This window comes from Sceloporus undulatus, chromosome 2 (assembly GCF_019175285.1).
Source record: "Sceloporus undulatus isolate JIND9_A2432 ecotype Alabama chromosome 2, SceUnd_v1.1, whole genome shotgun sequence".
Classification (NCBI taxonomy): domain Eukaryota; kingdom Metazoa; phylum Chordata; class Lepidosauria; order Squamata; family Phrynosomatidae; genus Sceloporus; species Sceloporus undulatus.
This window is the reverse complement of record NC_056523.1, coordinates 111,964,734-111,988,480: the sequence shown is the minus strand read 5'-3', so window position 1 is coordinate 111,988,480 and position 23,747 is coordinate 111,964,734. Positions and strand designations below refer to the sequence as shown.

Here is a 23,747-nt window from a genome sequence, read left to right as displayed (position 1 = left end):
ATGTCCTCAATTTTCCCTGTTCCCAGATTTCCCAGGGTTCTTGCTGCGCCAAGGAGAGGGAGGCAGCCTTGTTCTTAAAGGGATACACACACACACACACACACACACACACATGTCTTTCCCTCATGCGGCTGGTCTCCTCTAATGGAGCCTCTAAGGGAACAGCTGGTGAGAAAGCAAGAGAGAGGAGGTTTTGGAATTTCTCCTATACAGGAGGGAGAAATGGAGGATATGTCTGGGAAAAGGAGGGCATCTGGGAGTTTCAACCCTCACTGAAACCAGGCAAGTTTATGGACCAGCCACCTCCTCTTTCTCTCTAGTGTGTGTTTATGTGTGGTTTTATGGGACTTTGTAAAGGGAAACCTCAGCCTTCCTTCTTCTGAAACAACTTCTGGGGCAAAGAGAATTTTCCTACCCATTTCCCTTCCCTCTCTGGAGCATGTGTGTTTATGCACTTGTGGAAATGACAGTTTGGGGCATGCACAAAAAAATTATTTCCAAGCTAGCAACTGGATTTGTCCTCATCTGTCTGAACCCCAAATTCGCTTTTGACCCACTTTCTTTCCTAAGTAAAGTGCTTTTAACCCCTTGTTGTGCTCTGTGTGTGATAAGCATTAGCGAAGTTACTTGCTTTTCCGGGATGCTAACACTTTGGGATGGAAGCTCATAAGTCCCAGGAAAAGTCCTGAGGGGAGAAGAGTAGTGTTGAAGTGGCTCTGAGGTTCTAATGCCCATACTTGCAGCAGAGAACCCGGACACAAAAGGGAAGCAGCATCACTATATAGTCTACTTCCTCAGCTGCATGGAGTGAACTGTTTGTTGCCTTTGAGGAAATAGACCTAGTCTATGAAAGCTTTTACACATAGTCCCAAAGGTGCTACAAGATCTCTCTGCATACTGAGATGAAGGAATTCTACTGAATTAGGTTTGCATTGGATTGGATTTGCATAAAGATTGTGCCTCATTTGCACAATGTTACAAATGTACGCTACTGGGACACGTGGTTTATCTATGCCTGTCTTTAAGTAGAAGCCAAACCAGACTCACAAGGGATTTTTCTCCACCGCCCACCATAGCTCAGAATGTCAAGAATGTGTTGCCTGGCATTTGTGATACAATCTGAAAAGGCGGCAGCATGGAGGGGAAATAAGCCATTGGGTTTGAAGAGTTGACATTGGGCAGTCGCTGCTTCTTGGTAGATGGGGCCAGCTGCACCTCCCACCTTCCAAATGCAGAGCAGCCATCAAAAGATGCATTGTGCATTGAGAGGCTGTTTCCCAAAACTAACTAACAAAAACCCTTTTGAAGGACTGTGTGGTGGACGACACTGTTCTCGTCCTGGTGCTTCTAGAAAGGATAAACTGCTGGTTTGGGACTGGATGGGATAGTGAACCCATGGGCTGTTGTTTTGGTATTCCCTTCCACAGGAAGTTTTCACTGTGGTCTGCTGGTGAGTTGCCCACAGCCTTCTTCTAACTATATTGCTCTTGTCTTTCTGTGTATATACTGTATAATTACCCTTAAGTTTCCTACAACTAGTTGATACGAATAGCTAAGCAAAATTATAGAATAAGGTCTAATAGGATCTGTCATCTTATCAGTCTGCTCCCCTCCCCAATCTTATTTCCTGTGTTTTTACCAATACTTAAGGGGGTAGAATATTCCATAAACAGGAAGTGTAATGTATTTACTTTATGCCTGTGATGCAGGAACCTTACTGTTTCCCTAATGGAAAAAACACCACACACTCCACTTCCATCTTTCCTGCCTTCATGCTTCTGTGTCTCATAATCTAGTTTGCAGAAGGTATTTCCTAATGAGGCTGGATTTTATTTTACTTTTTATTTAATACCAGTTATGTAGAATAATTTGGTTTCTTGTATGGTGGAATGATGGAGGTGTTCTAGAGCAAAAGGAGCTGTGCATTATAGTGGTTTACACAATTATGGATTGTGCAGACATCTGCACACAATATTCTAAGTGTGCAGCCACTTATATAATGATGTAATGGTGTATACCATTTTATTTTCACCCTGCCTCTGGGTCATTACCAATGCTGAATTTTCTGTTTTCATGACAGTAGCACAGTGATTTATGTTTTTCGATTGTGTCTTGACAGTGAGAAACTCATTCCCCCCTTTAATTTATTGTGGTTTATAGTTTATAGTTATAACCTGAAAGATCCTGGGATACTGGCTGTTTTCCCAGTTGTAATTAAAGTTGGGCATGTGAGTCAGTTATTAATAATCCAGATTAGAGAATAGTAAGGATACCCTGTTTGTAATATGTATCATATGCGTTCTGCTATTGGAAAGAACATGGTGCATGGGATAACAGTTACTTTGTTTTGTGATTTTTGGATATAATTCAAATACAAGTGCAATTCTGTTTGCTTTGCCTTCTGTCCCAACAATTATCGTCCAGTTAGTCTGACATCTATACCAGGAAAGATTCTAGAGCAGATCATTAAAAAGAGAGTCTGTGAACGTCTAGAAAGCAATGCCATAATCACAAAAAGTCAACACGGGTTTCAGAGAAAGAAGTCATGCCAGACAAATCTAATCTCTTTCTTTGATAAAATTACCAGCTTGGTAGATGAAGGGAATGCTGTGGATATAGTATATCTTGATTTCAGTAAGGCCTTTGACAAAGTTCCCAATGATATTCTTGCAAACAAGCTTGTCAAATGTGGGCTTGACAAAGTAACTGTTACATGGATTTGTAATTGGTTGACTGGCCAAAGCCAAAGGGTGCTCAACAATGGCTCTTTTTCATCCTGGAGACAAGTGACCAGTGGGGTCCCACAGGGCTCTGTCCTGGGCCCAGTGCTATTCAACATCTTTATTAATGACTTGGAGGACAAAATTGGGGGCATACTTATCAAATTTGCAGATGACACCAAATTAGGAGGAGTAGCTAATACTCCAGAGGACAGGATCAAAATTCAAGATGACCTGAATAGACTAGAAAGCTGGGCCAAAGCTAATAAAATGAAATTCAACACGGAGAAATGTAATGTACTGCACTTAGGGCGGAAAAATGAAATGCACAGATACAGGATGGGGGACACCTGGCTGAATGAAACTATATGTGAAAGATATCTAGGAGTCCAAGTAGACCATAAGTTGAATATGAGTCAACAGTGCGATGCGGCAGCTAACAAGGTCAATGCGATTTTAGGCTGCATCAATAGAAGTATAGTGTCTAGATCAAGGGAAATAATAGTGCCATTGTATTCTGCTTTGGTCAGACCCCACCTGGAATATTGTGTCCAGTTCTGGGCACCACAATTTAAAAAGGACATTGAGAAACTGGAGCGTGTCCAAAGGAGGGCAACTAAAATGGTGAAAGGTCTGGAAACCATGGCCTATGAGGAACGATTTAGGGAGCTGGGGATGTTTAGCCTGGAGAAGAGAAGGTTAAGAAATGATATGATAGCTCTGTTTAAATATTTGAAAGGACGTCATATTGAGGAGGGAGCAAGCTTGTTTTCTGCTGCTCCAGAGAACAGCACCCGGAGCAATGGATGCAAGCTCCAGGAAAAGAGATTCCATCTCAACATCAGGAGGAACTTCCTGACAGTAAGGGCTGTTCGACAGTGGAACAAACTCCGTCGGAGTGTAGTGGAGTCTCCTTCCTTGGACGTCTTTAAACAGAGGCTGGATGGCCATCTGTCGGGGATACTTTGATTGTGATTTCCTGCATGGCAGGGGGGTTGGACTGGATGGCCCTTGTGGTCTCTTCCAACTCTACGATTCTATGATTCTATGATTCTATGAATCCAGTGACACATGTGACTGAGTGACCCAGCTGTTGGACCGATGTGAGGTTGAAGACATTATTTTCAGAATATCAACTCCCAGAATCTCCCAGACAGTATGGCCATTGGTTGAGGGATTCAGGTAATCCAAAATATAACAATACCAAGCTCTTGTCTAAAGCAATGGCATATGTCTCCTCTATCTTTTCCCTCAAGTCACTCTTAATGTTTAATTCATATAGCCAAACAGTAAAATTAGACCATGAATGCTTCATAAACCTGTTTCAGGAAGCAATTGCAAAATCTTGCAATTTAACACAAGGTGCCAAATTTCAGCGTGGCCAGCTTCTAATTGCTTGTGCAAACTCTGAAACTAGTTTCAATTCATCTATCTAAACATGACTACTTAGTTCCCCCTTTCAAGGCAGTCGGAACTGAACTAACTGTGGTTGGCAGAGGTAACAGACAACCTTAATCCTCTTGATCATACAGTCTTCCAGCGGGAGCGGAAGAAAAAAAATCACACTCATTGTGACAGCAAGTAGGTAACACTCTTTCTTTTGTCATTGCTGATGTATGAGAACAAGACATCCTGAATGTTCTCTATTCCACACAAGCTTTTATCCTAGGTCTCATCTGTTGTCTGGCTTCTTGTCTTCCCCAGGTGAAGAGTCATCCTCTAGTTCATCGGCCCAGCCTGCATTCCTGGCCAGTTGGTCCAATTTGCAACAGTACTCAGAGGAACCCCGAGAAAAATGTTTCCAAAAGGAGAAGATGGCCTCAGGTACTGTTTTAAAAAAGCAAAAGATTACTTGCTTCTCAGGAAAGTGTGTTTCTTTCAGGGAGAGAGGGTACTTTTGTATACAGTGCGCCTGTGTCATACACGGGTGCGCCATACGTGGCTTCCAGCATACACTGGAAGCCACGTCTGAAAGACTTTTCCCGCACCCCAGAAGAAGCAATGGGGTGCGCGCTGGGTGTGCGCCACAAGAACAAGCTGCACTAGTTGTAATTGGGCTTAAATTTATACGTTTTTCCCTTACGTGGCGGGGTCTGGAATGGATCCCTCGTGTAAGGGAAGGGCCAACTGTAGTAGCAAAGCTGGGACTGCCCTGCTGGTTGGTAGATCATGTACTGTAGAGTCATGGCTTTCAACCTTTGACCTTGTTGGTGTTTCAGACTTTGACTTTCACATTCCCTAGTTAGCATAGCAATGGTCACGGAACCTGTGAGTTGAAGACTGAAATATATGGATGACCAGCAGTTGAGAGCTACTGCTGTTGAATAAATCTGAAGGTCTAGCATGGGACTGGTTCACTCTGCAGAAAACTACCAGTCTTTAGAATGGCTAAGGCACACACTAAGAAGACACACTGACATTGGATGTGTTCAGGATGTCTTGTTCTCATACATATACATAAATATACATATATATACATAAATATACATATATTTATATACATATTTATATACATACATCTTTATATACATACATATATGTAAAATGAAAAACTTAGAATGAGTAAAACTACTTTCTTGCTATGGCTGTGAATTTAATGACATGCTATAGCCTTATCAAGATTTAGATTAGGGCTATGCCAGTATTATACCAGTTTCCTGTAGTACATGCACCAAGTGTGAAAGGCAGGGATACATCATTAGATATATGTGAGCAAATACTGGGAGCTTGGTTTGTCATGGCTCTGCAGTGTACATTCAGTACATTTTTAGGGAAATAGTATGCCCTTAATTCCTGTACTGGGAAATATCGGATGTTACTCCAATTTAGTCCCAGCAATCATAGTTGCCACATAATACATAAAATCGCCTTTTGGCTCACAATTCAGCAGTCCAGGTTCTTTTTCTCTAGAAGGTGACAAAGAGGCAATGTGCCAAAAGAACCCACCCTAGCAGTCTTGGAGTATGTCTTGCTCGTTCTCTTTCAGGCTCTACAACCAGCCGATTTCGTGTACAGCCAGCCCTTCATATTCATAAATTATATATCCATGGATTCAACCATCCATGGTTTGGAGATATATATGTATATATTCCAAAAAGTAAACCTAAAAGTAAAAGTTTAGGTATGGGACATCATTTCACTATCCCATTGTATATAATAGGACTCGAACATCCATAGATTTTGGTATCCACAGGGTGGAGTGGGGTCCTGGAACCAAATTCAGATACCAAGGACCCACTGTACTTGACAATATCTCCCATCTGTAAAATGAAAATGGTGTGAGCCACTCTTGAGAATCTCCATAGTGGAAGCAAAAAGCAAAGGGAAATTCCATGCTGTTGTAAGAAAGGTCTGTTGAATGACCATCCACTAAGCTCTCTTTTTCACTTTGGTGTTGTAACATGGTTCACACTTCCATGTAAATCAAATCAGTTTGTTTTACAGAGTCACAAAGTTAATAACAGAGAGGGAATGTTTAAGTGAATCTACTTACAAAACCAGTGCCACTATTTACAGCCAATATTTCCTGGCATATATTTTGTCTTCTAAATCCCCTTTCCCTGGCACAGCTGGAGAGAAGAGCCTGCTGGGTTTTTAAAAAATGGGTTTCAGGCATTACTAACATAATTACAGCCTAAATTTCCTGGACACAGGAGCTTTGTGGAGCCTTGTGACATAAGCTACATTTTCAGGTTCTGGTGTATTTTGGGTTCCTCCAGTCAACTGATGAGCAAAGATTTATGCAAATTAACTCATTTCCTGAAGAATAGAAATAACCCAGAAGGAAACCCTTCTCCCTCTAGGGTGGTTTCTACAGACTTCCACTGTAACAGAGATCAGAGTGAAAGAGAGAGAAGGAATCTACTCAGGATCTGGGGAGGCTATTGAGAGAAGGAATGGCTTTTGTGGAGAGGTTTCTGGGGTGGGGTGGGGTTCTTGTCATGGAGTAAAATGCTTTCAGAACATCAATTTTTCTGTACCTTACTCTCACCAGTAAATTCTTATGATCTGATTTGTCTTTATTTATTGAAACCATTCACATCACATCTCCACCCTTTGCTCAAGGCAGTTTACAAGAAGAATATATTGTATATATCAAAACAAACAGGAAAGAGTGAAACTAAAGAAGTTCAACTAAAATTACCACCGCCATTGGCTACTGTCAGCTCTGTTTAAATCACCTTTAGCAGCCATAGCCGGTTCAACTTACAAACAATTGCTTAAATAAATAGAACATAGTATGCCTCCTTAATTTTAACACAGGACTACATTGGGCATACACTTTTTTCTGAAGAGTTTGTTCTAAAGCCTTATGGTACAGTATGGACAAAACTGCCTGTTCCTGGGTGTTGTAGTGTTGCAGCATTTTACTCATAGTTCTGTTTCATTCAAGTTCTGCATAGATTGGGAAGCTGCCTCAAAATACACATTTAAATAATAATTTTAAAATATATTCATATAATATTTTAGTACAAATTTAAATTCATATATTTATGGAATATGTATTTAACAGTGTAATTCCTCTGAAGATCCCTATTTAAATGTATGCATACATTCAAACAATCACTGTAATAGAGAAGCGTGAAATCTAGTGGTCACCTAAGCTGTGATCCACACATTAGCCTGAGAGTTAGAGACGTTTCCCCACTCCTGCTGTATGAAATCTCCAGATTTTGTTGGACTGCACCTTCTGTAATACCTGATCATTGGCTATGCCATCTGAGGCTAATGGAAACTACAGTCTATCAACATTTGGAAAGCCCACATTCTCCTGTCCTGAAATAGAGGAATTCACGAAGGTTGAATTCCTTAAGCATTTCTGGGCTGAGTGGAAGACCTTTCTTTAACAGATACAAGTTATTTGTTACCTTCCTTCACTTATATCTCCTTGCTCCCATTCTTGGCGGAGTACTTTAATGGCCATTATAGGTGTTTGAAAGAAATGTAACAGCAGCTAAGGCAGCCTCATCTTTGCATTTACTGAACAACCGCCAAAGAGCCATCGTTTAAAAAAAATACTCTGAGAAATCTGGGAGCAGTAGTGGTAAAATAATAATAATAATAATAATAATAATAATAATAATAATAATAATAATAGGATTTATTTATATGCCACCCAATCACTGGGAATCTGGGCGGCTTACAACAGAGGGGATAATAGATGGTTCCCTGCCCTCAGGCTTACAATCTAAAAAGACACCACACAAAAGGAGAAGGGAATGGTGGGCAGGGATGGCATATCATCTCTTTACATCCCCTCAGGCTGCCCTGGGTGCTGTGTTGAAAGTTTTCCAATTCATGAGTGCAAAAGAACTGTTAAGATAAGGCTGAGAGTCAGAAGAAGTGACCCTTTTGGAAGGGATGGGACTGGCCGAAGAAAATTTTACTCCTGAGGTATAAATCAAAGTCCTTCACAAATCAAGGTCCGTAGTCATAAGAGTTACTTCTGGGGCAGAATGACCCACAAGCACCCCTCCTGGCAGTAAAAATACAAAAATAGCATAATAAATATCATTTTGCTGTCCTTCTATGACAATCTGTGTCGCCTCATTTTTTTAACAGTAGGCCTGGGAGGGAACAGTTTGTTGCATCTATGCTTTGATAAGGGATACAGTCCCAGGCTACCGACAGGATATGCTTGGATTTATATCTAGGCTCTAGGTTCCATACCCATCTTCAAAGTCCTTATGTTGAGAAAGACGTCTGCTTCTGTTTGAAATATTAGGGAGTTGTTGCCACCCCAGTGTAGAATCTCTGGACTTGATTGCCTAACTGGACTTTTGGCTATTTGGCAATTCGTTACATATCCCTCTATCCCCTTTCATCACATCCTTGCTTTCCCTCCTGTTAAGAAAAAAAAAGTTGACAGTGGTCCTTCTGCCTGCATGGTGACTTCTTAGGTAATCCCAGGGAACTGGATCCAGGAAGTCAGCCTGCACAGATAGGAGAGGGAATTCTGGAAACTGAATCGGTGTCACTGGCTGTAGGGGAAGGGTTTCCAAATGGTAAGTTTTTTGTCTAATTGCTGTTTTATATTTTTAACATCTGTAAGAAAGAAGCCAGTCTTCAGCATCATATTCCTGGAAAAGATTATGAACACTCAGATAGCTTACATTGTATTGTTATCAGCAGAAGATTAATATTAAGATGAGAAAAAGGAAGAGAGCAAAGAAGAACAGAGTTTCCAGAGTCTTTGATTCCAGATGGTGATTCAGAAGATACCAAAAATGAACAAGTGGTGTGCTGCTATCCTATACTAACCAATATATTTCCAACAATTAATATCATTTGAAGCTTTTATGTAAAGACCATGTAGGTTTACTGGGGAGCCTGTGATTTGATATAGAAGGACAACAAGCTCCCAGTCTCAGATGGATCTTCAAACAACCACCATTTTCCTTGTGAGGATGTTCTATGAATTTAGCCACAAAGAAAGGTTGTGTGCAACAAATGTTAAGCAAATCTGTGTTGACAAAGCTGCATAAAGAGTGTTTCTGAGTGCTGGTGATGGTGGGAAAAACATATCAAAAGCTAACAGGATTCATTTGGAGGTAGGGAGAGAGATCAGTAGCAGTGACCCTTGATGCAGATGTAATATTAATCAGCTGATGTAAATATTAATCTCTTAAAATGGCTCACAATAATTGTGAGAGGTTAGAGGAAAATACATGTCCGAATGGCCCTCATATGACTTATGGTACCTTTATAGTTTATTTCAGGAGAGGTAGGAAAAGAAGCTCTTTGTCATACAGGATATAGTACCCATTGAATGGACCTTCATGTGTTGTGTTGCTTCAGGTTGACATGCCCTTCTTGGGCCCTGGCAGGCATTTCATGAAACAGTCCCTTCTGCCTGTTACCTGAGGGAGAGGTCTTGTTAGTGATTTAAATTAGTTACAGAATGTATTTCAACTCCTAGTGCATGAAAGTTCTGAAACAAGTGAAACACTGAAAGTGGCAGATGTCCCAATGTAAGCACTGACAGAGGACTACCCTACATGTATCTAGAAGCTATTCCAGCTATTTTCATACTACAACTGTCAAATTCACCTCACATCTTGCCTACCAACATTTGATGCATAAAGCATGTCATCAACAAAGTCTTCTAAAGCATAGTATCCAGCAGTTTGAATGTGTCCCAAACTTAATTCTGTACCTTTCAGCATGATAAAATGTCTTATATGATGACCATTTTAGACCATCTTCAAAATCCTCACTAGATCTCACAATTACAGTGAGTGAGGGCAACTACATGCAAAAAGATGGGAAGGAAAGAAAGTGGGAAATGGTAGTTCCAAATCAGGAGTCTGCAGTTGATGACCCATGGGCCTTATCTGTGGACTCCTGGATCACATGCTTCTCCTATACTACTGAATTCCTGACCACTGCCAGCTGAGACCAGTGCGTTTGCACCATTAATGGCAGTTTGGGGAAGAGCAATCACAAATGGAGTCACTTAAAGCACAAAGGTTTAACAGACTCCTTCTCCACTTCACTCATTTTAAGCAGGATCCTAGGATGGTGTAGGGTGAACCCCATCCAGCAATCCTGAGTCCCCTCACCATGTGTTCTAATCTGTCTCTGTTAACAGCCCTCATTTCTCCAGCTGAGGCTGGCTATAACCATTGAGACTGAAAAGACTGTGTATCCATGATTTAGATAGAGTATAGTCTCTCCTTTAATTGCCTATTTCTATTTCCATTTTGAATTTTGAAGAGATCGCCCTCTCATTTACTGTCAAGAGTCGTTCTGGACAGGGCCACAATCCCCAGCTACAGGAAGCAGCAAGAAAGAAGCTGTGGGCCCTGGAAAATGACGATAAAGATGTCTGTGCTCTTTTCAAGGTAAAGCTATTATCATTATCTACTTTGTCCAGTTCTTGAATAGATCAAGCAGAGATGCTTCTCAAGCCTCAGATCTTAGATCTTTTTTTAAATTTTATTTTATTATGACATATTCAAAACACAAATCAGACAATAACATTAAAAAAAAACCCAGCATATACAAACCTAACAAACCATCATTAACCATATTCTCTGTCCTATTGCTGTCTACCGTATGCTTCCTTAGGCTATAACTCAAAGTCCCTCCTAATATTTCTTTTATCAATTTACTAACTCTCTTTGTAATACTTAAATACATGCATTAGATCTATTAAACTATATTTCCGATCCAATGCCCCTTTTGAAGCAGTTGTTTCTGACAGCTTTGATGGCCTTAATGCTAAAAACTTTTCTTTATAACTCAGAATTGTCAAATAAATTGCTGGCGTCTCTGTGCGAGCGTATCGCTTCTTTCCCAAAACTAGCGTGGATTGTTCTTCAGACCCTCTGTTATGGTTTCTTCCGTCTTTTCCACGTAGCGGTCAGACTTACTGTGAGCAAAATACTCAGTCCATAAACAGATTGGTCCTCCGTCAAGCCCCCTCTGATTGCCCTGACAGTCAAGGCAATTTCCCAGACTTGCAGAAATCCCTCTCTGGGTCCAGGGCTTTGTTTTGGGTGAGACTTCTCCACAGCTACCTCGGAGTCTGTCTTAGCAAGGCGCCATCACAACCGGAAGTCAGATCTTAGATCTTTATAGTTAAAAACATCAAGTACTGGACACTGTCATAGTGCTATTATTCTATTTTTACTGCTACAGCTGCCTCCTGCAAATCCTGGGATTTGCAGTTTAGGGAAAGACAATTAGAATTCTCAGCCAGAGAGCTCTTGGGCCTCACTAAACTACAAACCCCAGAATTCCACAGGAGGCAGCCATAGCAGTAAAGTGGAATAATAGTGCTATGACAGTGTAGTATGAGATTGACCCTAGTCTTTAGTGTTTGTAGTTGTGCATGCAATGCATAAACCAGCCAGAGATGTGGTGTCATTTGATTTCATTCTTTAATGTGTATATATGTGCCTTCAAATTGTCTGTCAACTTATGGGGACCCCATGAATTTCATAGGGTTTTCTTAGGCAAGGAATTCTCCAAGGTGGTTTGCTTGTGGGAATCCTGAGGTATCCTCCCCACACACAAAAAAGTCAAGGGACCAAACCTAGTCCAGCTGTGTGCCCAAGGCATTAGAGAGGGTAATAGTGGGGAGGAATGTAAGGAGATGTAAGGAGAATGATTTAAAGTATTTTGAAAAGGGACTGGGTTGGTATATTGAAGAAGAGCACTCAACATTGCAATATTTTGGTGCAGGTCTCACTTTTGGGAATGAATTGTTAATTTTCCATTACATGGAGCTGGACTAAGTTGCATTGTCCCTGCTGTAGCCCTGACCTTGGGCATAGAATCATGTTCTAAAATCCATGTTCCAGATACGAGGAATCAGGCAAAATAGCATTATGACACATTATAATTATTCTTAATTTAATGTGCCAAGAAAAGTATTGTTTCAGGATCTCTCTGCTGAACATTTGGAACTTCTCATCCTTTTTTCTTTGTTTCACAGGAGCTGTCAGCCAGGCTGGTGAGCATCCAAGCCCAGGACAACCGCTTTCTACTCTCCTTCAGGACTGTAGAAGAAATATGGAAGTTTTCAACATATCTAGCTCTTGGTAGGTCATATCGAATTGAGGGATGACTGACATTCCAGTAGGTTAGTAGAAGGGTGGTGATTGTAGGGGAAAGGTGAGTTATAAAATAAGACCTCCGCTGTCATGGAAGGATAGACTGGTCCCCTCTCAGTCTCAGCTCTCATTCTACTTCCTGGCAAAGCCCCTTTTATTTAGTCATGCTTTTGGCAATTAGCTGGTTGATTGAGAAGGGTTTTGTAGAACGGTGGCTTTATTTTATTTTCATTGTTATGTTTTAAATGCTTTTAAATATTTTTAACATAGTGCTCTTTTTAATAGGATAGCTTACTTGTACAGTGGTGGCCCACTGTATTGTTTCATTATTATGATTGTGGTTTTTAAGCTTTCTTGTATTTTAATCTATGTTGTGAGCATCCTTAGAGCCCATATTGGAGAAAAGTGGAATATAAATGAAATAAAAATAATAAAATAAAGATAAATAAATACTAATATATGCTTTAAGGCAGGTGTGCAATTTCAGAGCCATGGGGCTTCTGTGTGTCTATTTCCCTGATTTACCTTCTAAGGCCTGGTTTAGCAGGCTGAATGCCAAGAGCCAGTAGATCAAAGTGACATCCTGGGTTTCTTGTATCAAAAGAGGTTCTACAAGGAAAACAGGAAAAAGGAGACAGGGTAACAGAGGGCTTCATCTATAGGAAACTTGAAAAAGAGAAAGACTGATGGCCCAAGATTATGAGTTTCATCAACCAGGTCTATGAGGCTGACTGTGTAATTCATGTATTGATTAGTTAATTAATTGGATTAGTCACAGGAATTTTTAAAATATCTTTGAAGTTTATCATTTATTCATTGCTATCCAATTTGGAATCTTTTAGTCTTGAGAACTGAACAGTATCCAGTTTCAGCTCTAATGGTGTGTGATGTGGCCACTTACAATTGCAGATGTTTATCTCAGACTAGTGTATGTGTGAGGATTATAATATATGTTTGAACATACCAGAACAGTATAGTGGTTTGAATGTTGGACTACAACTCTGGAAACCTGGGTTCAAAACCCTGCTTAGCCATGGAAACCCATTGGGTGACCTTGGACTCATTACAGTCACTCAGTGTCAGAGAAAGACAAGGGTAATCCTCCCCTCTGAACAAATCTTGCCAAAAAAACCTCATGATAAGTTTGCTTTTGGGTTGCCATAAGTCTGAAACGAATTGATGGAATACAACAACAATATTACATGTTTTCCTTCTTCCTTTGGTGTGGTGAATTAGGCTATGTGGGCTGCTGCTTGGAGCATCTTCTCTTCACTTCAGATTATTGGTTGAACTGTGCTCTGGTGGAGGACACTGAGATCACTGTCACTGTAGATGAAGACCACATGACCACTATGTACCTAGGTCTTTTGCTCCAGGAAGGTGAGAAACATGAGCCCAGTCTCCTTCCTATTACCATATTACCCATTAGTAATAACTGTGGAGCCATTTGATGTGATAGTGATGTTCATAGAATCAGTTGGAAAGGTGTAAGGGCCCTTTAGTCTACTCCCTGCTATACACAACTACAGCACTCCTGAAAGATGCCCAACTACGTTACTTAGCTATATAATGACTTTGAAATAGAGAGGGGTAATAAGGAGGAGGAGAAGAGAGTGGATTCCTGCTGTGGATTCCTGAGATAGATCTTGTAGTGGGATTATATTTGTTCACGAACTTCCAAAGTGGATCTTGGCAGTGGGTGGCATGTGCACACTCCCCTGCTCAGCAAGGATTCTTCCTAGCAGCAGAGGGCAGTTTGCAAATACTAATTCAGAGTTAGGAATATGGGAGGGAAGGGATTCAGTTGTATACAGTTTGCATCCTTCAACCAACTATATGGAGGTTCAGCTTCAATCCACAGCAGTATCTTTCAAGGAGACTCCACCCTGAAGCAATCGTTAAAACAGTCAGGATCCTCCTGATCCAGACAGTTCTGCCTCAGATGGCCCCCAAACGTCCCCTCTCAAATGACAAGTTTCATAACAGGGGATGATTCTGAACTAGCTGAGCTTCTCTTTCTCCTCTGAAATAGTCACCATGGGGAGATATACGCCTCAAGTGCTTTGATTACAAAACTTTCTCTACACCACCTGCTCCTGAAGAACTCAATTTGGGGTATATATGAATGTTCAACCAGTACCACATGATGTCTGAATCAGGTTTTTGTTCCTGCCGTGCATGTGATATATTTCTGCATCAACTCAAACCTCCTCTTCCACTGGCTGTTGAAAGGCTTCTGAAATGGAGGTGTCCCTTCAGAACTATCAATCTACGGCCTTGTTCCCACTAAGGTTTAAACCGGATCAAAATTTTAAATGATCCGATTCAAACCACCATGGTTCCTGCTCAGTTTGAATCACTGATGCGATTTGAAAAGGGGGGCATGGTTTTTACCCATTTAACCCGCATCAAAAAGATGCTGGTAAAATGGAGTGTTTTTTGGGCTGAATCGATTTATTTGGGAAATAAATTGATTCAACCCAGTGGAAACCACGTGGATTCGAATCCGCACCCCAGTGCAAGTGGGAACCAGAGATGCGGATTCAAATCGACAGGAGGGGTCAGCTGCAAGGGCCCCGGCCGTCTCCCCTGTCATTGGCCTCCCTGCCTCCTTTGTCTCTCCTTACCTGGTCCACTGGCTTCTCCTCGGCTTTCTGTGTCCTCCTTCAGCTTCCCTGTGGGCTTCTTCCACTCTGTGACCTCCTTCCCAAGCTTCCCCACTCTGCAACCTTCTTCCTCTTTTCCTGGCCTCCCACAGCCAGGGAAGCTGGGAAAGAGGTCACAGGAAAGTCGCAGGTCTTTCCCGGCTTCCCCGTGGCCTCTTTCCTAGCTTTCCTGGCCACAGGGAGGCTGGGAACAGAGGAAGAAGGTCACCGAGCAGGGAAGCTTGGGAAGGAGGTCACCAAGCAGAAGCAGCCCACAGGGAAGCTAAGGAGGACGCAGAAGGCTGAGGAGAAGCCGGTGGCCTAGGTAAGGAGAGGCAAGGGAAGGAGGGAGGCCGGTGACAGGGGACATGGCCAGGCCTTCCCACTACATTTGCATTGCTTCTCTTGGTCCTGTGGAAACATAGTGGGAACCATGCTTATTGCTGAACCAATTTCTGGATTCAGTCACAGAAACCGGTTCAGCAATAAGTGGGAATGACCCCAATGTGTGTATGGGGTGGGAGAGGGGAAAAGATCATGGCAGGAAGGGTCCAATGTCAACATTTTTTTACTTCGTTCTGTGAATGTGAGTAACTGAGCCAATAAGCGTATGCACTCTCTCTTCCTTTCCTTCAGTTTATGCCACATTTAAAGTTCCCCACATGAGCTTTCCTCAAGATTAACAGGATTCTTAAAAAACCTTACTGTTGCTTTTGATGGGCAAACTGGATTTTAACACCCATTTCTTGTGACAACCCACCACTGAGTAAGCAAGTGGAAGATTGTTCTCTCCCCCACTTTGAACAGGTGCCTTTCCCTTCTGGGCTGCTCATAGTGAGAAGACTTTCCAGTGGGGATAAAGGGGAGGTCACTTTTCAGTTGCAGGAACAATCACCTGACCATCTGGGGAAGGTAACACCTACAGGGCCCACCTACCATTTCTAATCTGGAACTCAATTTGGAATGAGGCACACATATCTCAAAAACCTGGGTTTTCAGTTGACATCTGGAGTATTACAGGGGTTATTTAAAATCAGTTTAGGACCTAAAAGGAGTGGTTTCCCCTTGAAAATGGCTGAATGTTGTGTGTTCCAAATAGGCCATAATCAAATTGAGTACTCAGTTTTTTTCAAGTGCAGATCAGACCATAGATACAAAGCAGGTTTCAAACCAATGTAACAAAACTGATATCCACTAATATAGTGATCAAGAATAACCATAATTAGCCATCAACCATATATGAGTACAATTTGAAATGACCATATGAAATATTTTCCAAGAATCAAGTCTTCATGATCTTCATGGAAGAAGTATCAAAGATTGGACCAAGCTAGTCTCCTAGGATTCAGGAAATTCTCTCACTGTAGCATATGATAAAAGGAATCTTACTTTCTGTGGCTAGCCTTTAAAAGTGACAGCACATGGACTTCTTCCCAGGAAAATCTCTGAGTACTAGGAGGTTCATCCATCTGGAATGGGTAACATATGCTTTTGGGCTGGAGTTCTTGTCATTCCTAGCCAGCCTAGCTAATGGTGAGCAACTTTGCAAGTTGAAGTCTCAACGACAACTTGATGTCTATTCCTAGAGGTTGCCAGCATCCTGAAACTTGGTATCTTTCATGTTTTGGACTTCTGTTACCGTCAGATCCAGCAGCCTGGGCAGTAATCAGGGATTTTGGGAACTGTGGTCCAGAACAATTGAAGGGTGACAAGTTAGAGAATGTCAGAAGGACGTGCTCCTGTACTGTTGGCAAGATTTTTAATAACCATGACTAAGCTTTCTTCCCCCCCCCCCTTCTCCTTCTCCTTTTCTGCACAGGAAACTTCTTTGCCAGGGCAGTGTTCAGTGTCCTGGTAGAGGAGAAGGAGGAGGATCTGAAGCTCTGCAAAAATGAGCTAGTCCATGTGAAAGATGTTGGTCATGAAACAAAATGGGAAGGGATATCCCTCTTGACTGATCAGAGGGGCCTGGTCTCTGTCACCGCCATAGAGCCATTGGCCCATCCCTTTTACCAGTAAGTAGGCTGGCTCTTTTAGTGTGTAAATGGGATTGATGTGTTGGGCCATCATGGCTATATGTGAGCTTCTCAGTGAATAAAAAGAAGGTGCCTTTCATATATCTTATATTAAGATGGGCTGTTTTTAATCTTAACTTATGACTTACCATTTTGGGGTCCTAAAAATGTTTTATTGTAACCTTGTTTTAAAAACTTGTTTTCCACCTCCATTTCAGGCCATCATACCCAACACCTTCAGCAACTGTTTTCTTAGAGGGGTAATTTTGGATTTTGCTTCTATACACAAGAATTTATCTAGGATTTTTTGGTGCTGAGTTTCTAGCTCTTCATCTCAAATATGCAACCACAGCACAGTAAGAAGAACTTCAACAGCAGACCCTGTGATATTCCCAGAATGGAAATCCCTCTTGTAGTGTGCCAGATTCATCAGAATCAAGGAGACTGTGCAAAAGGCCATTGTTTCTATATCCATTGATAGCACATTCTCTTTTCTCTGAATTCATAGAATCATAGAATCAGAGTTGGAAGAGACCACAAGGGCCATCCAGTCCAACCCCCTGCCATGCAGGAAATCCAAATCAAAGCATCCCCGACAGATGGCCATCCAGCCTCCGTTTGAAGACCTCCAAGGAGGGAGACTCCACTACACTCTGAGGAAGTGTGTTCCACTGTCGAACAGCCCTTACTGTCAGGAAGTTCCTCCTAATGTTGAGATGGAATCTCTTTTCCTGCAGCTTGCATCCATTGCTCCGGGTCCTAGTCTCTGGAGCAGCAGAAAACAAGCTTGCTCCCTCCTCAATATGACATCACTTCACATATTTAAACAGAGCTATCATATCACCTCTTAACCTTCTTTTCTCCAGGCTAAACATACCCAGCTCCCTAAGGCGTTCCTCATAGGGCAAGGTTTCCAGACCCTTCACCATTTTAGTCGCCCTCCTTTGGACACGCTCCAGTTTCTCAATGTCCTTTCTGAATTGTGGCGCCCAGAACTGGACACAATATTCCAGGTGGGACCTGACCAGAGCAGAATATAGTGGCACTATTACTTCCCTTGATCTAGACACTATACTTCTATTGATGCAGCCTAAAATCGCATTGGCCTTGTTAGCTGCCGCATTGCACTGTTGACTCATGTTCAACTTGTGGTCTACTTGGACTCCTAGATCCCTTTCACATGTTGTCTCCTTAAGCCAGGTGTCCCCCATCCTATATCTGTGCATTTCATTTTTTCACCCTAAGTGCAGTACCTTACATTTCTCTCTGTTGAAGTTCATTTTGTTAGCTGTGGCCCAGCTTTCTAGTCTATTCAGGTCATTTTGAATTTTGATCCTGTCTTCTGGAGTATTAGCTATTCCTCCTAATTTGGTGTCATCTGCAAATGTGATAAGTATTCCCCCAATTTTTTCCTCCAAGTCATTGATAAAGATGTTGAACAGTACTGGGCCCAGGACAGAGCCCTGTGGGACTCCACTGGTTACTTCTCTCCAGGATGAAAAGGTGCCATTGTTGAGCACCCTCTGGGTTCAGCCAGTCAACCAATTACAAATCCACTTAACAGTTGCCTTGTCTAGCCCACTTTTTACAAGCTTGTTTGCAAGAATGTCATGGGGAACCCTGTCAAAGGCCTTACTGAAATCAAGATATACTATATCCACAGCATTCCCTTCATCTACCAAGCTAGTAATTTTATCAAAGAAAGAGATCAGATTTGTCTGGCATGATTTGTTTCTCTGAAACCCATGTTGACTTTTTGTGATTATGGAATTGCTTTCTAGATGTTCACAGACTCTCTGTTTAATTATCTGCTCTAGAATCTTTCCTGGTATAGATGTCAGACTAACTGGCCAATAATTGTCACAGACAATGTGTACAAATTAACTTGCTAGGTCAGACCAACATTCTTTCCATAAGTAACTGCCTCATACCAGCTGTAACAGTTTACCTATCTATGGAGCCCTGGTGGCGCAGTGATTAAATGCCTGTACTGCAGCCATTCACTCAAAACCACAAGGTTGCGAGTTCAAGACCAGCAAAAGGGCCCAAGCTCGACTCAGGCTTGCATCCTTCCGAGGTCACTAAAATGAGTACCCAGACTGTTGGGGGCAAGTTAGCTTACTTGCTGTTCACCGCTATGATCTTTGGAATAGCGGTATATAAATAAAACTTATTATTATTATTATTATTATTAGATCAGCACTGCCTATTTTGACTGGCAGCTGCTCTCCAGTACAGTTCTTTCCCTTCCCTTGCTACTTGATTCTTAAAAACAAACAAACAAACCAGGAGATGATGGGGAATTGATTTTGGGACCTTCTGAATAGAAAGCACACTTCAGGACTTAACTATAATCTGAGACCAAGGGTCCTTTCATACTGTACAATTATGGGACTTGTGATTCCCCTTTAATTGTCATAGTAGTAATATCCTGTGGAATCCTGAGATTTGCAGTATTAGGAGGCGTATGTAGAATTTTTAGCCAGAGAGGTCTACAGAAACTTATAAAACAACAAACCCCAGGTTCAATAGGATGCAGCCATGGCAGCTGAAGTAAAAACATAGTACAATAATTGTGTGAATAGTGTGAAAGGGCCCCGCTGCCTCTAATAGTGGCAAGCCAAATGTTGCTGGGAAGCTTTTAAGCTGAGTGAGATAGTTATGTCCATCCTTTGGGTTTATCTCCATTATCTCGATTTGTGCAATCTATTTTTAAAAAGGCACATGGGCTAATTTGGTGTTTTCGTACACCCTGTGGCCATGGATTCCATGTGTGAATTATACAAGCTGCAGCATGAAAATTGGGAAGCACTGAACACACCAAAGGACCTGTTTCTCTCTAACATTGAACTCAATGCAAGTTGCCCTCTGAAAGAATGAGATGGTTCAACACTGTTCATCTTTGCAGGTGGTTTCTGAAGAACTATCCTTTGAGCTGTGGAATCTCCAACCAAGTCAGTGGAGCTGATTTTTTACAGATTGGTGAGTAAGACTCATTGAGACGGTGGTGGTGGTGGGGAAGCCCAAGCTCACCTGCTCACCTTGCTTAAGACCTCTTGTCTTTCCTTTATATATGGGCAACCCACTACTCATGGCATGCAGATAGCCCTCATGAGCCTTCCCTGTGGGCTAACTGGGGCAGGTGCCCAAATTGCTTCCTGCTACATTCCTCACTGCCAGTGATAGTGAGGATGGTCCTTAGGAAAGTCATTTCTGTACATCTTCCAGTGAAGATTGCACACCTCTTTGTACACCAAACACTTGCTTTTTTGTATTCTGAGAGGGGCAGCTTATGAAATACACCAGGGGTAGGCAACCTGCGGCCCGTGGGCCGGATGCGGCCCGGTGAGGCCTTGGGACTGGCCCCAGCCCGGTCCTGCTGCCGATTGCCGCCGGGGCCTTTGGGGGGCAATTGTCTATAGAAGCCTCAGAAACATGCATTTATATTAACATTTTTTTAAAAAATCAGCAATTTTTTTCACGTGTCCTCCATTTTTTAAAAAAAAGTGTCTTCCGTTTGAAAATTTTGTCCTACATTTGTCCTGGTTTATTTATATATTTTATTTTTTTAAAAAAATTATTTAATTATTTATTTTTTGGCTTCGGCCCCCCCAGTTGTCTGAGGGACAGTAACCCGGCCCCCAGCTCAAAAAGGTTGCCTATCCCTGAAATACACAATTACATTGGTTCATTTTGGTGTATAAGGAGATTTTAGATTTTAAATATTCTTGTTCCTGTGTGCTAAGATGTGGAGAGAGGGAGAGAAGGGGTTTTGTGTGTGTGTGTGTGTGTGAGAGAGAGAGAGAGAGAGAAAGAAAGAAAGAAAGAAAGAAAGAAAGAAAGAGTGTGTGTTTTAGGGGGGCAGATGCTGACAAGGAGGGCTGTTCTTGCATGTGCAGCCCCTAATCTGAGAGTGAGGAAAATTAAGCAGTTAGACTACATGTGACTCCTTGACCCTACTTGTGCTTGTGCACCACTAAACCCCAACCATAAACCACTCCGTTTTTTTCATCCAGATGTGTACAAACATGCCAAAAACTAAAACAAAACAACAGGCAGCCCTCCCCAAACCCAACAACTTCAAAATATCCACTGCCTATCAACATATCCACTGCCTTTTCTCTCTATTCCTCCTTCAAAATGGTGGCAGAAAGTGAGATGGTGTAATTTCTGGATATCATTTTGAAAGAGAAATGGAGGGAGAATGAAGTATTTTGGTGCCGCCTGGGAGGCTATGGCCTTGGGGATGAGGGGTCAATAAGTGAAGGAAAATTGGACCACGCAATGTTGACCACCACCAGCCTAATCCAGTATGCATTACATCATGTACAAAGGCAAAAATATTGCATGCCCCAGTTTTGTTTGTTTTGAAAAAGGGAGTGGAGTTTGTAGAAATTGTACAATATGGAATTTGCATTATTTTTTACATTATGGAAAGGGGGAACAGATATTGTACAGTCCGCCCTCCTCATATGCATGGGATCCATTCCAGACTCCCCATCTTAGGGGAAAAGAGCATATGCTCAAGCTTCATAGAAAATAATGGAGCACGTGTTTGTGGCAGCACACAGGCTGCACAGTGTGAGTATGTGCCCCATTATTTCTGCCGGGGCTTGTCTCCCGCATAAGCTCAAAGCCACGGAAGGCAAGCCTGCCTATAAGGAGGCCTGATTGTAACATGCTTGGGAACTGCACAATAAGGAATCTGCATTTTTTTGGGTGGGAGGGGTATTGTTTAAATTAAAAATGGACCCTTCAGGCTAACCTAGTTTTAAGAAAACTGAGGATTCTTAAAATCTATAAAGATCCTGAAAAAAAATTCTCAGTATTGTCTAGATAGTGTCATGACATCATCACATTTACCATGTATTCCCCAACTGACTGTGAAGAAAACAAACTAAGGAGGCAAATGGTGCCAAAACAGCAGAGAAAAAGTGCAGTAGGAAATAAGCACAATAGAGAGAAATTTCTCAGTGAGGCAAGGGTTTTTTTAATTATTATTTTTTTGGAAAGGGAATAATTCATCCTATTACTCATGCTATTTTGACCATGAAAACTGAAATAAGTGCCTTGTTGGTCCTCTCAGAAATCTCAGTTGTCTATGGAGCAGCCAGTTGCTTAGTATTAAGAAAGACAAGCTGTGGTTTCAGGTGAAGCCCCCAAACAAAACAAATGATATGTGACACAAAGGGACCTTGTTTTCATACTCAAATCATAAGTTTGCCCTTCCTTGTCGCTGTGCACTGTGCTTCCAGCACAGAATGGTACAGTTGTTCAGGGTGCTTAAGTGAGGGCTGTTGCATTTTGTTTTTGTTTTTTCAGGCCAAGGGAAGTGCACTGCCATAGAGGATCACAGAGGGAGAGGATGGGATGAGCTGAGCTTCTACAAAGATGACATCATAGAGGTCATTGGCTTTCTCATTCCAGGCCTTCAGTGGTTTATAGGAAAATCAACATCCAGTGGGACAATAGGCTTTGTCCAAAGCAAATGTGTGACTGCCGAGACTGATGATTCAATGTAAGTGTGATGTACCCATGTAAGCTGGTAAAAGGGAAGTGGGTAGACTGAGATCCAGGCAATGTTGGTATTCATTGTATGTAGATGTTCCATTGGGTTTCATTTTTGCGTGTGTGTGTTTGCATCTGTGTGTGTATAGTGGTTATGGGGATGTAGGTAAGAGTCACGAAAATAGTTCTCGCTTCTCTTTTTGTTTTGTTTAAAACATATGATTAAAAACTGTAATGTAGGAAAGATTTATTTTGACTTGAATGTATGGCGTGGTACAACTGTAATGTAGGAAAGATTTATTTTAACTTGAATGTATGGCGTGGTACACATCATGTGCCATACTGGTGCTGATTCTAGGGTTAGGGACCGTGCAGCAACCACACGGTCCCTAACTCTAGCACAGTGAGATGGCATAACAATGGTGGCGCTCTGTGTACATGTAAGCACCGGGCGGCGTCCGCATGTTGCTGCGCAGCGCTTATGTTGTGAGTGTGCCATTGGTGTACTCGCGAGATCATTGCGGCACCGGAAAAAGAACCCAGTTTTTCCTGGCTCTTTTTCTTCCGATGGCACGCCATTTGGGGGCTGTGCTGTCCCTGTGGATGAAACTCAGTCGCTGATAGGCCACCGTTTCTCGGCAGTCTGTTCCAGGCCTATGTTTGTTTGATAGAGATACACTAGTATTCCCTCCTCTTCTCTAGTCACAAAATGACTTAATGATCCATTCCTATCATTGATTTCTCTGAGAGAAATCAAGTCCTTGAAGAAACTGAGAATCCTGGTCAATGCTCAATGAATAGCTATTTACTTTTTAATCTAGTCAGTCACATTTTAATTCCCTTTCCCCAGTTTTTGTCTCTTGTTTCCCTGCCACCAATGTAAAAAAACCTGGGCTTTGGTTTCTTTGGTTTTAAGAGATTTTATTTTCATTTGTGTGTGTGTTTTGCTTTTGTTTTTTTGTTTTGTAGTCTCAGTGGTCTCCCATGTAAGTGCTCTGTATTTCTCAGAGCTTTATTGGGGACTTTCTAATGAAAGAGGCAACATTTTAGTAGACCACTTACTCCCATCCTAATGGGTGATCAGATCTCTCTCTTTTCTGATAAACAGAAAGAGCTTCTGTCTTACTTCAGAGCTCTTTAGTGACAATTTCCCATGTGGCACAAAGCTGCATGAGACATGGATATAAGCCTTAAATGCAATCTTTGTAGTAGTTTGAATTTTGGAATAGCACCCTGGAGAACAGGGTTTGAACCTTCACTTGATCATGGTAACCCACTGTGCAACCGTGAGCAAATCAC

The 23,747-nt window shown here is 41.8% G+C and overlaps 2 protein-coding genes across 12 annotated transcripts in view; one reads left to right on the top strand and one right to left on the bottom strand.

Annotated features, from left to right (window-relative positions):
- Window positions 1-23,747, bottom strand: part of AFAP1L1 (actin filament associated protein 1 like 1) — a 902,653-nt gene that overhangs the window by 383,070 nt on the left and 495,836 nt on the right. The window lies entirely within an intron of this gene.
- The window catches only part of SH3TC2 (SH3 domain and tetratricopeptide repeats 2), a 102,080-nt gene that overhangs the window by 24,487 nt on the left and 53,846 nt on the right, over window positions 1-23,747 (top strand). For 7 of the 10 annotated variants that reach the window (XR_006102418.1, XR_006102419.1, XR_006102420.1 and 4 more), the window contains exons 2-9: window positions 4,425-4,544; window positions 8,621-8,725; window positions 10,437-10,564; window positions 12,163-12,268; window positions 13,517-13,660; window positions 16,745-16,940; window positions 19,849-19,922; window positions 22,263-22,458. Coding sequence is in view for 7 of the 10 variants with exons in the window: in XM_042454182.1 (XP_042310116.1) it covers window positions 4,425-4,544; window positions 8,621-8,725; window positions 10,437-10,564; window positions 12,163-12,268; window positions 13,517-13,660; window positions 16,745-16,940; window positions 19,849-19,922; window positions 22,263-22,458 (1,069 nt within the window). In the remaining 3 variants the exon portion in view is untranslated. Of the gene's footprint in view, window positions 1-565; window positions 1,451-4,424; window positions 4,545-8,620; window positions 8,726-10,436; window positions 10,565-12,162; window positions 12,269-13,516; window positions 13,661-16,744; window positions 16,941-19,848; window positions 19,923-22,262; window positions 22,459-23,747 lie in introns of those variants that run through there. The other 3 variants (XM_042454187.1, XM_042454188.1, XM_042454183.1) reach the window with 2 other exon arrangements.